This window comes from Vulpes lagopus, chromosome 23 (genome assembly GCF_018345385.1).
Source record: "Vulpes lagopus strain Blue_001 chromosome 23, ASM1834538v1, whole genome shotgun sequence".
In the NCBI taxonomy this organism is placed as follows: domain Eukaryota; kingdom Metazoa; phylum Chordata; class Mammalia; order Carnivora; family Canidae; genus Vulpes; species Vulpes lagopus.
The window spans coordinates 17849716-17865208 of record NC_054846.1 but is presented as its reverse complement, the minus strand read 5'-3'; the positions used below and the strand labels follow the sequence as shown (position 1 = coordinate 17865208).

Below are 15493 nucleotides of genomic sequence, written 5' to 3'. Positions count from 1 at the left end.
CTTGGAGAATTCTTTGCTATCAGAAGATCAACGTGATCGGAGAGCAGACCTCTGCATTTCGTCCAACGAGAGACCTGCGCTCTGGACTTTGGCAGTTAATGCACCAGATTCATGTAGGCGGCTCAGTGCCGAGTGCTGGTGTCTCGATTTCTGCCTCCTTGGGGGATTCAGCAAATGAGGAAACACTGCAGACGAACAACTCAAAGAGTAGGAGGAACGTGATCCAACACAGCTCAGGAAGTCTTCATAGGACCTGTGACCCTCTCTGGGCCAGGCTGGCCCAGAGCGTGAAGAGCCAAAGAAATGGGTTTTTCTGACTACGGATAAGCCTGAGAACTGCTGTCCTGGCAACAGGAATCCAATGAAAGAGCATCAGAGTCATTGCTAGTGATAGATTGATTTAATGATCCTAAACTTCACCGCTCTCTGAATCCATGTCCTTTCTGTGGTGCTTTCCTGTGCTGCCTTGAGGCTAGACCTTGTAACGGGTTTGGCCGATGGAACAGGAACAAGCTTGAGGCAGTCAGAGGCTTGGAAAGGGTTACAGCGTTTCACTGTCCTTATTAGAGCCTAGCCTTGCCTTCACCATGAAAATGTGCCTGGGCTAGCCTGCTGGAGGGTGGGAGCCACACGAAGCAAAACCATCCGAGACCAGTGGACTGCTGGCTGGCTGGCCTGACTCTGGCCAGCCGGGTCTGGCTCAGCAGGACCTCCCAGCTGATTCATAAACTCATGAGAAATAATAAAAGGTGGTGGACTTAAACCGCTACATTTTGGGGTGCTTTGCACCTAACTGCCTGCTACTCTGCCCCATAGTTCCCTTTGTTTTGGGTATAGTCTTGGATATAGTCTTGGTCGGTGCTGACCATTCAGATCACATTCTAATCTTCTTGAATGTTCCACGGGAAGCCACCATTTGATTTCCAAGAAAGCTGCTGCACTAACAATTGGATGACTTGAAATTAAAGTGCCAGAGATACTCGTAATCAAGTCATTTTAGTCTGTGTACACTTGCAGTCTATAAAAAGTATGTTAGAGCTGACTTTAACATAAAGGGACAATGTTTTCTATTTGCTTGAGGGGCATTCAACATACAGAAGCAAACAAACCCCTAATTATATATGCATCACCATGCATAATTTCTACTGCTCTGGCGTACAGTGGCTGGCTGTCTCAGTGGCAGAGACTTCGTTCTTAGCTAATGATTCCTAAATGTGCAGCTGGATTCTTTGGGTCTGAGAGCACTTTTAGAAATTCTTAGAAATAGAGTCACCCTTGTCCCAAGAATGAGTCTGCTCTGATCAGAAAGGACACCCACTTTAATTAAGGGTGCATCGGTGTGGCCTCCTGCTAGCCTCAGATAGCTCACAGCCTAAGATGGCTTTTATTTAAAGTTAGGGGTTTATCGGTGAAAAGCCTTGTCCCTTAGTAGGTCAAATTCCATAAACTTTAAGAGAAAAAATTAACCACAGTTATGGATGTTTTATAAGCAAATTTGTGCACATGATTCCAATGTTTGAAACTTTTTTTTTTTTTCCTGTACTGTGTTTAATGGCCATGTTGTGTTCTAGAAATCTATCACGTTAAAGAGAAGTTGAATTTGTTTAATGCTCAGATAGTCGTCTGTTTCTGGAAGCAAATAGTTTGAATGATCATCAGTTAAATGACATGTTAAAAATGTACTTGAATTTATCTTTACATGTCTTCTAGTTTTAAGATGAGCTGATAATTGTTTCCTGCTCTTCTGTGGTCCATATTAATGAGTGAGATTAAGGGGACCAGCCTATAGGGAGCGTGAGAAGCATTACAGCCAATGGGGAGCTGAGTCTCTCATCGGCCCAAGAGGACCCAGGGTGGAGGAGCAAGAGAACACTGCATGGAGGGAGAACACTAGAGTCAGATGGGGCGTCTGGTCTACCCAGGTCAGTCTCAAAGCCTGAAAACTGATCAAGCTTTCCTGTGGCCGTGGAGAGAAAGGGGGCAATGCGCATGGACGGTCCGGCAGCTACATGGCAGGCAGTTCTTGTTGTGAAACTGTTACAGGTTGTTTTAGTGACCCACATATTAGCAGGAAGAAACAAGGCATCGAATTGGTCCCAGAAGAGTATAATTAACATGTAGCTAAGGGGGCGGGAGGTGGGGTTTTAACATGGGAGGAAAATGTTATTCTAACTCAGATGTAGGCAGAAGTGCAGGTTCTCAAGATGTAGAGGGACACAAAATCCAGGTGTTCCCACAGACATTCAAATGAAATGTTTCCAAAACAACAGGTGATTAAAGTAAAGGATTTATTGTAATCTGCTTACAGTCCTTTGCAAAGACAGACATATGTTTTTGCATAAAGATATAAATTGCTTCATTTTAAACTAATTTAGTGTTTTTTAATTATATGAAGAAGTTTTGGTGAAATATGAATTGTACCAAACCAAGATTTTTAAGAGCAATATGGTACAAAAATAAGAGCAGACAGACAATTTGGACTGGGACAGGCATTCAACAGTGAATTTAGAATATGGCTTTGCTGTTTAATCAAGCAAAGTTACCTGGAGACACATAAAGAGCCAGTAACTTTGTTAATACAAAAAAGCTGATGCAGACTGTCTCCATCCCAAACCTGGTTACACTGAAATTCCAATTTCATAAAACTTAAGTCTGAGCTAAAAGCTGCTCTTGTAAGCCATTTCTTTTCTAGAAGCTCCCAGTCTGCATGCTGTGTATTTATCACCTTCCTAGTGTGGCTTTCATATTGCTGTGCATGTAAGTTGACTGTATTTAAAGATCTGCCTATAAATTAAATTACTGAAATTGCAAATTATGTAAGAAAAACTCCTCCCTCTGAATGCAGCTTTCACAGGTTCGCCCTTGCATAAGGCAGGTGTCTTCTGAGAGACAAGGTAATGTTGCCTGCATGGTGAACCCTGGAGAAAAGTGTGGATCCCAACGCTGCCTTCTCCTGGCCTTGGGCTTCTCCAGCTACAGCTTTTAGGTTCTGGAAAATAATATGATTTCACTGAGTACCTGATGATTATCATCACTTTTAAAAGATTAATTTGGCCTCTATTCAAAGTAGTTTATTTAGTGCAATCATATCGTTAAGTTTCCCCAAAGATATATAGGTTTGTGATCTGGGGCAAGAGAAAAGCCACAAATTGCATCAGTGCCAAACAGATTAATGAATTAAAAATTTTAGTGCCACTGTCTTGCTTATATGATCTGTAGTTTTTTTTTTTCCAAAACTGTTTATGTATAAAATTTTTAAAACCTACCTTTTAAAAATCTAAAAACCCTCTAATTATCCTGCGGTCTCCACGCCCTTCTGACCGAACCGTGCGTGCCACAAGGCATCTTCCCAGTGCGTCCTGCAATGGCCTACGTGTCCCCACGACCGGTTACAGGAGTGCAGAACTCCTTTCCCAGACCAGCCTCTTACAGGTGTAGAACGTGCACGGAGTTTCTTTCCCAAAGGAGGAAATGTGATTTTTCTAAGAAGGGAGGAGACTATGCTCTCTGGCCCATCGCATTCCAGCCTTGCGCTCCTGGAGCGGATTCTCTGCTCCGGGAGGAAAGGGGCGGGGGGCAGCTTTCCTAAAGCCGCAGCACTCCTGGGACAGTCTCACATGCGTGTTGTCACGTGACACCTGCGAGATGCTGCAGACACCACAGCAGGTGGATCCCGACGGAAGCAGGATGGAGCAGGAGCCGGAGGCGGGCCCTCGTCCCACGAACACCCCGGCGGGAGACCAAAGACAAAACAGAAGTACAGAAAAAGTAGAAAGGCTTAGAGACAACCAAAGAGGTTTAAGTGTGGTTATTTACAACAGAGACTGTAAAATGGTAAATCAGATATGAAGCTAAAAAAGGCACAGCTTTCCCTTTCTTAAATACACTGTAAACGGTTCATTATGCATGCAGAACATTTCACTTTACAAAAAAAAGTTTTACCTTGTTTAGACAAAGATAGTACTTAAATAGTCTCCAGCAAAATAGAATTCTTTCAAAAATACTTTCCCCTTCATCCTATCAACCATTAAAGTTTTTTTTTTTGTTTTGTTTTGTTTTTTTTGTTTTTGTGTCTCATTTACAAAAGTTCCTTACACCTATGTCAGGTCCTTCACAATTTATACATACAGTAATGTACAGCACAGCAAAAGACTGCAAAAAATTATTGGTAAAGCCAACACAATAGATACTAGAAATTGGAACCAAGGCATTTTGTTTAACATCTTACCCATTCTAGTTAAATAATAAACGGATGCTAAGGGCGTGTCTACCGGTGATGCAGCAGCACGTGGGCGGCGGGGGCGGGGCCTCGGAGGGGCGGGGCCTCGGAGGGGCGGGGCCTCGGGGGCGGGGGCGGGGCTACTCCGCGCCACGGGCTCTGTTATTACACAACAGGAATCTAGGTTTTTTTCTTTTTGTGTGTTTTTTTTTTAAATAAGAAAAGAATATTAATGCCCCATATTGATTATACGTTTTATGTGCAACCAAGGGTAAGCTCTAAAAAGTCCGTTAGTCCTTGAACCCTTTTAAAACAAGCTAACGATACCAGAAACTACATGGCGTAGGTAAAACTTCCATCTGTTAAAATATCAAAATCAGAGTTATTGACTAGATATGGCTTTTCATCCAGAGGAACAGGAACGCGTTTCCAAGCGCGGGGATCGGAGGGGGAGACGCCTTCCGACTGCTCGGCTCTCGCCAAACCCACGTCGCGCTGCTTTCCCGGCTCCAAACCCTTGACGTGATTTCTAAACTCGAGAAACTGCTCGGGTGGGAATCAACCAGCACGTGCTAAAAACCGGATTGCTCGGGTCCTTCGTGGGGTGTGGACGAGCAGGGGAAACTTAAGGCAAAGCTCTCCGGGCCGTGGCCCGTCACTTCCTGTGGAAGTACAGGGGCTTGGCGTTGCCGGACTCCACCTTCGGCAGCTGGTCGCTGATGATCTCCACCAGCATGGCGGGGAACTCCACCTTCAGGGCCTGCGACTCCCGGAAGGTGTAGAAGCAGAACTCCAGCAGGTCGCTCACCAGCTGCAACACAGAGCCCGCACGTGAGCCGCCGCCCCGCGCCCCGCTGGCCACGCCCCACACCAGGCCCCGCCCTCCAGCTGGCCCCGCCCATCCCACTGGCCACGCCCCACACCAGGCCCCGCCCTCCAGCTGGCCCCGCCCCACGCCCCGACCACCCCGCTGGCCACGCCCCATACCAGGCCCCGCCCTCCCGCTGGCCGGGGCCCCGCGCCCCGGGCCACACCCCGCTGGCCCCGCGCCCCAGCTACACCCCCATTGGCCCCGCCCCACGCCTCGGCCACACCCCCGCTAGCCCCGCCCCGCGTCCCAGCCCCACCCCCGCTGGCCCCGCCCCTCGCCCCGCCCACACCCCGCTGGCCCCGCCCCACACCCCGGCCACACCCCCGCTGGTCCCGCCCCATCCCCCGCAAGAGCAAGAGCGCGAGGGGCGGTGGCAGCGGCCCCGTGGCTCCCTCCAGTGACGCGTGGGTTCGGCGGGGAAGCTGCTGGCCCCGCATGCAGGGCGCGCCCCGGACGGGCAGGGGTCCAGCTCCGCAGCCGCTGCGCCGCGGGCTCCCCTCCCGCCCTCAGGGGCTTTCCAGGGCCCGCCCAGAGCTCCACTACCCTGAAGGGGTCCGGACACGCCGTGCGGTTAAGGTGTGCCCAATCGGTGGATTTGGTAACGTCTACATGCACAGCGACTAGCGTCCTCCCCGTGTCACAGCGTTCCCATCTCCTTTTCTGTGGCGGGGACACTGCAGGTCCACGCCCTTGCAACTCCCATCGCCCAGCCCCGGCCCTGATTACCTGCTGCACGTTCCTTCCCCCACCCACTCCCGCAGAACTGGAAGTTTGTGTCCTTGGATCAGCATCTCCTAACGTCCCCTGTCTCCTCTCCCCTGGTGACCACCGTTCTACTGTTTCTGTGAGTCTGGGCTTTTTTTTTTTTTTTTTAAGACTTATGAAATGCACAGTGTTATAATCTTTCTCTGACTTCACTTAGCAAAACACGGGCAAGTCCCAGCCGTGTTACTGCGCAGCAGGACTTCCATCCTTCCCATGGCTGAATGATGTCCCAGCCTGTGTGTTTCCTGCCCATTCTCAAGCACCTTCTATTTCAGGCTGACGGTGAGAGTGTGTGCAGGCAGCAAGGACAACCTCTAGGTCTACTTGCCTGTCCAGTCACTTCCCCTACTCGGTGGCCCACGGACCTGACCCACTCCCCATTCTGTAAGTGAGAAAACCAACCCTCCACCAAGCAGTATACCATTAATTCCACACCCCGTTGTGGGAAAAACGAGTCTTGGCCATTTCCCACTGTATTAAAGCAGGCAACATGACATGCTATAAAATCACTGTAGTCTTAATAAAACGATTCTGATGAAAATACATCTGTAACTTTCCCTCAAGGTTGTTTTCTTTTTTAAACTTAATTAAGCAACCCTAAGGACAGTAAATAACTGCATGGTAAAGGTCTTTAATGCAAACCAGAAGTCAAAAAGTGTCACCAGGAGAAATACCGGGTGCTTCTGCGTGTGCCTGTGTGTACCCTCCGTCTGAAGAGGGACAATTCCCTGTGCCTTCCCAGGACTACGAGAACTTTGGTAAGTGGCTTTCACTCACAGAACGTTGGGGCCGCCCAAGCGACTGTCCACTCTGGGCACGCTCACACCTCTGTGCGTGCTTTGTGAAGGCAGAGTCTCGGCTTCCACATCTGTACAACGGGGTACCTGCCTCACAGGGCTCTCTAAGAGGACTGAGCGGGTGAGCTGGCACACAGGCTGCCAGTTCTTAATCAGGACTGAGAGGTATTGCTGGTAAAACCTTCTGATTCTGTCCTCCCAAGGGGTCCCAAACTCCTTCAAACATAAAACATCATTTTCCTCTGTGGAACACAGTTTGCAAAATCTGCTCTGGGTTGTCCTTGTGTCACTTGGTGTTCTTGGGTCCCCTTCTATAAATTGAGAGACAGGAGAATTCTTGTGTTTCACCTTTCCAGGAGTGAGATTCTTAGAACTGGGGCAGCAAATATCTTAATTTCCTTTTTAGGAGGCGTGCTAGCGGCTATGAAAGCTAAAAGCCATGCTGGGCCCCACTCTCCAGATGTGGTGCCACAAAAGAGTTGGCAGTTTCAATTACAGGGCACACCTTTCAGTGGGCAACTGCAGAGCTCTGTGTACCAGCCGTGAGCACAAAGAACCAAGTTTAAGTTCACTCCAATCTCCCCCTCCCTGTCCCCAAGGACACTCTGTGGGGTGTCTGCAGGGCTGTGGAGGAGGTTGGTTTCTCCCCTTAAAAAATGTTAACCTCAGGATGCCTGGGGGGCTCAGTGGGTGAGTGTCTGCCTTCAGCTCAGGGTGTGATCCTAGGGTCCTGGGATCGAGTCTTGCATCGGGTTCCCCGCAGGGATCCTGCATCTCCCTCTGCCTGTGTTTCTGCCTCTCTCTTGGTGTGTCTCATGAATTAATAAAATATTTTAAAAAACGAGCAGCCCGGGTGGCTCAGCGGTTTAGCGCCACCTTCAGCCGATGGCATGATCCTGGAGACCAGGGATTGAGTCCCACGTCGGGCTCCCTGCATGGAGCCTGCTTCTCCCTCTGCCTGTGTCTCTGCCTCTCTCTCTCTCTCTCTCTCTCTCTCTCTCTGTGTGTGTGTGTGTCTCTGTGTCTCTCACAAATAAATAAATAAAATCTTAAAAAATATTTTAAAAAATGTTAACCTCTATTTAAAATTGGACCAGAAAAATAAAGTACCTAGAGATCAACTTAACCAAGAAGGCAAAAGACCTATACTGTGAAAACTATACAACACTGATGAAAAAAAAGTGAAAATGGCACAAACAAATGGAAAGATATTCCCTGCTCATGGACTGGAATAACAAATGCTGTCAAAATGTCTATACCACACAAAGTGATCTACAGAGTTAATGCAATCCCTATCAAAATACCATCCGCATTTTCCACAGAACTATAATAATCCCAGAATTCTATGGAACCACAAAAGACACCAAGTAGCCAAGCAATCTTGAAAAAGAACAAAGCTGGAGGCATAACAATTCTGAATTTCAAGATATCCTACAAAGCTATAACAATCCAAACAGTATGCTACTGGCACAAAAATAGACACATACCTCAATGTAATAGAATAAAGAGCCAATAAACCACGTTTCTATGGTCAATTAACCTGTAATGAAGGAGGCAAAAATATGCAGCAGGGAAAGAGTCTGCTTAGTAAGTAGTGCTGGGAAAACTGGACCACCTTCTTATACTACGCAGAAAAATGAACTCCAAATGGATTTAAGACTTAAAGGTAAGACCTGAAAACCTAAAACTCCTAGAAGAAAACAGTAGTTACTTTGTCACTGGCCTTCACAACATTTTCCTACGTATGTCTCCCAAGGCAAGGAAAATAAAAGCAAAAATAAACTCTTGGGACATCAAAATAAAAAGCTTTTGGACACAGAAGAAAACAATCAACAAAACTGAAAGTCAACCTATAATTTGCAATGGTAGATTGGATAATGGGTTAATATCCAAAATATATAAAGAACTCCTACAGCCCCCTTCCTAAACCAAATAACTCAATTTAAAAGGGGGCACCAAACCTGAATAAACATTTCTCCAAAGAAGACCTACAGATGGCCAACGGACATGAGAAGATGCTCAACATCACTCATCATCCAGGAGATATAAATCAAAACCACAGTGAGAGATCACCTTACACCTGTCAGAATGGCTACAATCAAGAAGACAAGAAATAACAAGAGTTGCGGAGGATGTAGAAAAAGAGGAACCCTCCTGCGCTATCGGTGGGAAGCAAACCGGTACAGCCACCGTGGAAAACCATGTGGAGTTTCCTCAAAAAAATTTAAAGATAAAAATGCCATAAGATCCAGTAGTTCCATTTCTAGGTATTCATCTTCCCCAAATGAAAACACTAATTTGAAAAGAGATGTGCACCCCTGTGTTTCCTGCAGCATTACTGACAGTAGCCAGGATATGGGAGCAGCCCAAGTGTCCACGGACCGATGAGCGGATACAGATGGGATGTGAACACACACACACACACACACACACACACACACGAATAGTAGCCAGAGAGGGTAAGATCTGGCCTTTTGCAACAACACGGATGGACCTAGAGGGTTTAATGCTGAGTGAAATACCAGTCAGCGAAAGACAAACACCATATGATTTCACTCATATGTGGATTCTAAAAAACAAATGAATAAGCAAAGAGCAGAAACAGAACCATAAATACGGGGAACTAACGGCTGCCGGCGGGGAGACGCGTGGAGAGAGGGGCGACCGCGGGGGGTGAGCTACAGGCGCCCAGGGAAGGGGGGCGACGGAAGAGAAGCGGGAGAGGACAGTGGCGCGGTCACCACCGCATGGCCGAGGGCAGCGGGCGCCCTGGGCTCGCTGAGTCCCCTGCTGCACACCCGAGCCCGCAGCCCCCCCCGCGGCAGCGAGACTCCACTAGTTCTAACCTGAGGGGAGGCCGCTCAGTTTCTAGGCGGTGTCAACCGCGAGGCCAGCCCTCCGTGGCTGCCCCGTCCTTTACGTCTCTGGGGTCGGCCCAGTTCACGTCCAGAGACGAAGGCTCCCTGTCCTTGGGCCACAGGCTGCTGAGGGAGGGCAGAGGTCCCCATGCACAATCGTCCTCCACGTCCACCCACCCAGGTCCCGGAGCACTTGCTCTGAGCCAGGAACTGGGACACGGTGACAAACACGACGAGGCCTTGCTCTCAGGGTATCCACATTCTGCCCTACCGAGAGGACACAAGGAACGTGGTCGGGGGCTGACAGAGCAAGGAGGGACAGAGGAGGTGCTGTCTTCGGAAGGGCGGTCAGAGTGACAAGGTGGCTTTTGACCCGCCGGAGATGCGGTGCAGCTGTTCAGCTGTCAGGGCGTGTGGGGTCGCTCAGAGGGTTCAGAGGGGCACGAAGCTCGGGAAGGGGCCCCTGTTAACCGACCAGCTGCGTCTGAAACAAGTTACCTGGCAGGGCCAGGGCCACTTAGGGTTCACGTGTTGTGTGTGATAAGAGGTAAGGAGCAGAGTAAGTCAGCTCTTGAGCATGAGGCGGCCTACACAGGAGCACCCCGTGAGCCTGGTGATGGGGACAGGTCCAGGCCTTCTCACGGCCTCTGCGCCTACCTGTAACACCTCCATGAGCATCACCTGGGAGATGCTCAGGAGACAGACCAGAGCCAAGGGCTCAGCTGTTTTCCCTGGCAGGTTGGCTGAGGACAGGTGTCCTCAGACTCTACTCACCAACCATGCATATTAACCTGGGGTTGGCGTTTCACACCGGCCTCTGTTCCATGTCCCACAGACTGAGAAAGCAGTTCCTTTCAGGTCACGAGCAGACACCCGGGGCTTCTGTTGACAGTAAATACCCTGGCCGGCTGCAGAGGCACCAGGGCTTTCCTGGGGCATGTACCTAGGTAGGCCTGGCAGCTTGGGACTGGACACGTGACCCTGCAAACACCTGGGGGTCAGGGCACTCCATCCCCAGCAACCACACTCAGGAAAGGGCTCGCCCCTGGGAGGTGGCCGGGACGCCAATAGTCTGGGAGCCCAAAGGGCCTCAGCAGCTACCAGAAAGTGCTGGCAGCTTTGGGAGTGTGCCTGGCCCACGCTTCCCTGGGACAAGGCTGTGAAAACCTCCCCAGGCCCTAACCCAGCAGGACCTGAGCCAGTGACTGTGGCTGGTGAGGTGAAGGATCATTTGAGAGAATCGAGCCAGGTGCCCCTGACCACTGGGCAGGGAGAACATGGGCCACTTGGGTCCGGGCTGCAGGTTCTGCTTGCCCAGAGCCCTTGCACCACCCTCACCGGCCTTGGCTTGCTGCAACCAGTGGGTCGGGGCTCCAGGACAGGACCCTCGCATCCCTGGCTCTTCGCGGACGTCTGGGAGGGGCTGCTGCAGGACCAGGGCGCCCAAGGTGTGGGAAGGGCGGAGCTGCAGGTGCTCAGAGCCTGAGGAGCGGGGACCAGGCTTTGGCAGCTTAGCCAGAGTCACATATCGAAAAACCAGGTGGGCAGGGGTTCCGACCGGTCAGAACAGACACCAGCTCACGAGCCAAACTGCTGCGTCATGGCAAAGTGTGCGCTGTCATGCCGCTCACCTGCACAGCATCTCGCAGGTGTCGCCCTGGTGCGCCGCAGGGTGCGCACCGAGGAACACAGCAGGCTGGGCCCCTGCCTGGGCCCAGAGGACGCAGGAAACAAGGGTACAGACAAGTACACTGCACATGCCCTCCCCAGGCACCGTCCACTGTCCCAGGTAGAGCGAGCTGGGGGGAAGGGACAGGCCACAGTCATTCTTTACAAAACCTATCTGTTGGGGTCACAGAGGTTTAGCAAGATGACCGGCATGATTTATCAGCCTGAGGAGCCACAGCCAGAGCAGGGGGAGATGGGCCTGGTGAGGTCTTCAGGCTGATGGCACTTGAACCCAACATGAAGCCATCAGGGTCCGTGAGTGCCCTCCTCCCACCGAGTCATCACCAGTGGCATGGCCACTCTGACCACAAGCAACAGAACGGTCTCCCGGGCACCATGTGGGGAGGGTCTGGGGAGGGCCTGGCACCTCTGTTCTAAGATTACACAGTCACTAAGTGGTGACAGAGCACTTGAGTGAAAACAGCCTCTCAGAAACTGGGTCCCATATATTTTCAACAGCATGTTCATTTCCTGTAAGTTATCTGCTGACTCCAGAACTTTCCCCAGTTAGGATCAAAATTTTATCCTGAAATGAGCACTGGGCGAGGAAGGTAGGGATAGGCTTAAAGGGTAATTTTCAAAGATCAGAATTTTAGCCAGCTATGTTACTAGGGTTAGAGGCCGAGGATATATGGCTTCAACTCTAAATACCATGACACTAATAGAAATGGCCAGCAACCATTTACTTCAGGTGTTCCTACCGCAGCTTCGTGAATACTGGAGAATGTTGCTCAGTGATTGTATAAGGAGTGTGGATTTCAAAGCCCCAGGCTTTGGACGTCTGGGAGGGGCTGCTGCACAGCACAAGCCAGGGTGGACAATGGGTGCACGTGTGCAGCTGGGCACCCTATGGCCATGCAGGGCTAGTGATGCCTCAGTGAAATACGATGGTAACATGGTACAAGAGTAACAACAGCAACCCAAATTTGGGAGCATTGGCTTCTATACCCAGAAGACAATTTTAGCAACACAGACCACTATTTACTCATAGATTTCCTTAGAAAACCCAAGCCCCACAGTGCCACTGCTTGGTTGAGTGCTCCTGGCAGGTCTGCCGTCAGGATACATTTCAAGAAGATACCATGAGGGAGTGATGTTAGCACCACGGAGGTGAAAGGCATTCCTCCTTTTTGTCCCTCTTTTTCAATGAAGCATTAGTCATCTGTCCATGAACAAAAGCGTCTTTGTGGGAGCTGCAGGATCTGGCACCTATGCCAGGAACCTGAGAGGAGTGTTGTTCACTTGTGCATCTGGTTATGGGCCTGCCCCAACCTCTCTTGCCATAGTAAGGAAAAAACCTAAAGGGTGCTGACCTGGGCTGATGCCCATGGACAACAGAGAAATTGCCTAAGCCTAGCCCTCACAAGGTGAGATTCCAGCATGCAAATGGAGCAACAAGTCTGGACACAGCAGGGATGATAAAAAGAACTTTATCAGTGTTGTCCTCACCACCACCAAGTCAATACTGCACTGGGCTGAACTATCAAGTGGCAGTGATCTCTCTCACAGAGGTAAAGAAGAGCAGCAGTGAGCGTCCAGCTACCTCAGTGGTGTGGAATGCTGCTGGAGAAACCCGTTTCTCTCCACCAGCACCTCCAGTACTTAGGCAGGATCTCCATGACTGGGAGGAAAGAGGAGATAAGAATGCCAAAGGGCATTAAAGAGACTCGGGGGGCCTACTGACTGCACTCAGCAGGAAGTCCAATCATGAGCCCCTGGGAGTACTACCCTTGAGGATCTCCCTATGGGGCCTCTGGGCAACTCTATTGCCCCAAGGGCTAAATCTATACCTCCTCCCTCCACTCTGTGCATGGCTCCTTGTGTACACTCCTGAGTGTGGTGGCAAGCGCAAGCTCCTTGAGAGTGTGCTCAAAAAAACAGGCCAGGGTCTATGGACAAGGGAGAAACCACAATCTTGAGCTGTCTTCTGGAAAACAAAAGAAAGGTTTCCAATAGCCAGCCTGGTGAGTTTTAAGAACCAAAGATGTAAAAGCTTAAGAATTTTGCCACAAGAGGGAGCAAGAACAGTGGAACAGGTACCCATACAAAGACAGAGAAAATCCTAGATGGTAAAGGCATTAATGAACCAAATACCCAACCTGAAGGCAACAAGCCAAGATTTAAGGAGGTGGCTGCTAGTTCAAGGGTGAAAGCAGCAATGCAAAACTACAAACAAACAAACATGAAAAATCAAGGAAACCTGTCATTACTCAAAAATGATAATTCTCCAATAACAGAGCTGGGAGGCATGGGATTTTGGATAAAGAATTCAAAAATCAGTACTGAAGAAACTCAATGAGCTACCAAAAAACACTAACAACAGGTTTAGACCTGTCTTTTCACACACACACACACACACACACACACACACACACACATACACACACACACACATGTTCAAGATGAGATAATTACCAAGGAAATGGAAATCATAAAAAGGAAACAAGCAGACATTCTGCATTCTGAAGCTGAAGAACTCAAGTAAATGAAATGTAGAGCAAATAGAAGATGGAATAAGTGAATTAGAAGATAGGAATTTTGAAGTAACCAAGTTAGGGGAAAACAAAGACAAAAGAATGAAAAACTGTGAAGAAAGCCTACGTGATGTATGGGGTTTCATCAAAAGAACATATATAAAAATAATCAGGACTCCAAAAAGAAAACAGAGGAGAAAGGGACAGAAAGTTTACTTAAAGAAATAATAGCTGAGAAATTCCCAAACATGCAGAGAGAACTGGACATCCAAGTTCACAGAGCTATGGAAGGCCAGCCTATTATCTCAATGCAAAAAGACCTTCTGTAAGACATGGTATAATGTAACTAAAAAAAATAAAGATTAAAGAATTTAAAAAGTGTCCAGGGAAAAATAATGTAACTTACAAAGGAACCACCATTAAGCTGTCAGCAGATTTCTCAATAGAAATGTAACAGGCTAGGTGAGAGTGGAATGACATATTCAAAGTATTGAAAGAAAAGAAAATTGTCAGCCAACAGTACTATGTCCAGCACAGTTATCCTTCAGGTATGAAGGAGAAATAAAGACTTTCCTAGACAAACAAAAGCTGAAGGAGTTCTTTACCACTAAACTTGTTTTGTAAGAAATGCTGAAAGTTCTTCAGGCTAAAATAAACTGATACTAATCAGTAATATGAAAATACACAAAAGTATCCAACACACTGGTAAAGGTAAATAGACTTTGGATGGTATGTTAATCACTTAACTATAGTATAAATGTCAAAGGAAAAAATATTAAAAATAATTATAGCTACTATAATTTAACAATATAAAAAGAGGTAAGAAATGACATCAGAAATATATAAGGGAGGGGGTAAAGGGTGAAGCATTTATAGACAACTGAAGTTAAGTTGCTGTCAGTTTAACATGGCCCGTTTTATCTATGAGATGTCTTATGTAAGCCTCATGGTAATCACAAAGCAAAAACTTAGAGTAGATGCACAAAAGATAGAAAAGGGGAAAACAGAGCATACTACCACAGAAAATCACGAATTTACAAAGGCAGGCAGAAATAGAAGGAGACAATGCTAAAACAAAATAATCAGAAAACAGTGAGATGGTACTCTAAGATCTTACATAGCAATAATAACTCTAAATGTAAATGGATTGAGTGAACCAATCAGAAGGTATAGTGGTTGGATGAATAAAAAATGACACAACTATCTGCTACCCATAAGAGATGCATTTCAGTTATCAAGGACACACATGGGCTCAGAGTAAAGAGACAGAAAAAGATATTCCATGACAGTGAACATCAAAGGAAACTGACGTTAGCTATCTTACATTGGACAAAACAGTCTTGAAGCCAAAATGGTAACAAGAGACAGAGGTCAATATACAATGATAAAGGGGTCAATCCATCATGAAGATATAACAATCATACATACATAAACACCCAATATTGGAACACCTAAATATATTAAGCAAATATTAATAGATCTGAAGGAAGAAACAGACAATAATACGGCACTTCCAATACTCTAATTTCAGCAATAGACAGATCATCCAGACAGAAAACCAACAAGTAAACATTGAGCTTAAGCCACACATTAGGCCAAATGTAGAACATTCCATCCAACAGAAGAATACACATTCTTTTCATGTGCACTTGGAATATTCTCCAGGATAGGCCACATGACAGAACACAAGTCTTCTGAATTTAAGATGACTAAAATCATACCAAATATTCTTTCTGACTACAATGGTATAAAGTCATAATAACAAGATGAAAGCTAAACTA

General features: G+C 47.8%; 1 protein-coding gene across 3 annotated transcripts in view; it reads right to left on the bottom strand.

Moving 5' to 3' along the window:
• Nucleotides 1-2271: 2271 nt before the first annotated feature.
• NR3C2 (nuclear receptor subfamily 3 group C member 2) overlaps nucleotides 2272-15493 on the bottom strand; it is a 330212-nt gene continuing 316990 nt past the window's right edge. For all 3 annotated transcript variants that reach the window (XM_041738024.1, XM_041738025.1, XM_041738026.1), the window contains exon 9: nucleotides 2272-5030. In XM_041738024.1, the coding sequence (XP_041593958.1) occupies nucleotides 4875-5030 (156 nt within the window). In that variant the 3' untranslated portion in view covers nucleotides 2272-4874. The remainder of the gene's footprint in view (nucleotides 5031-15493) is intronic.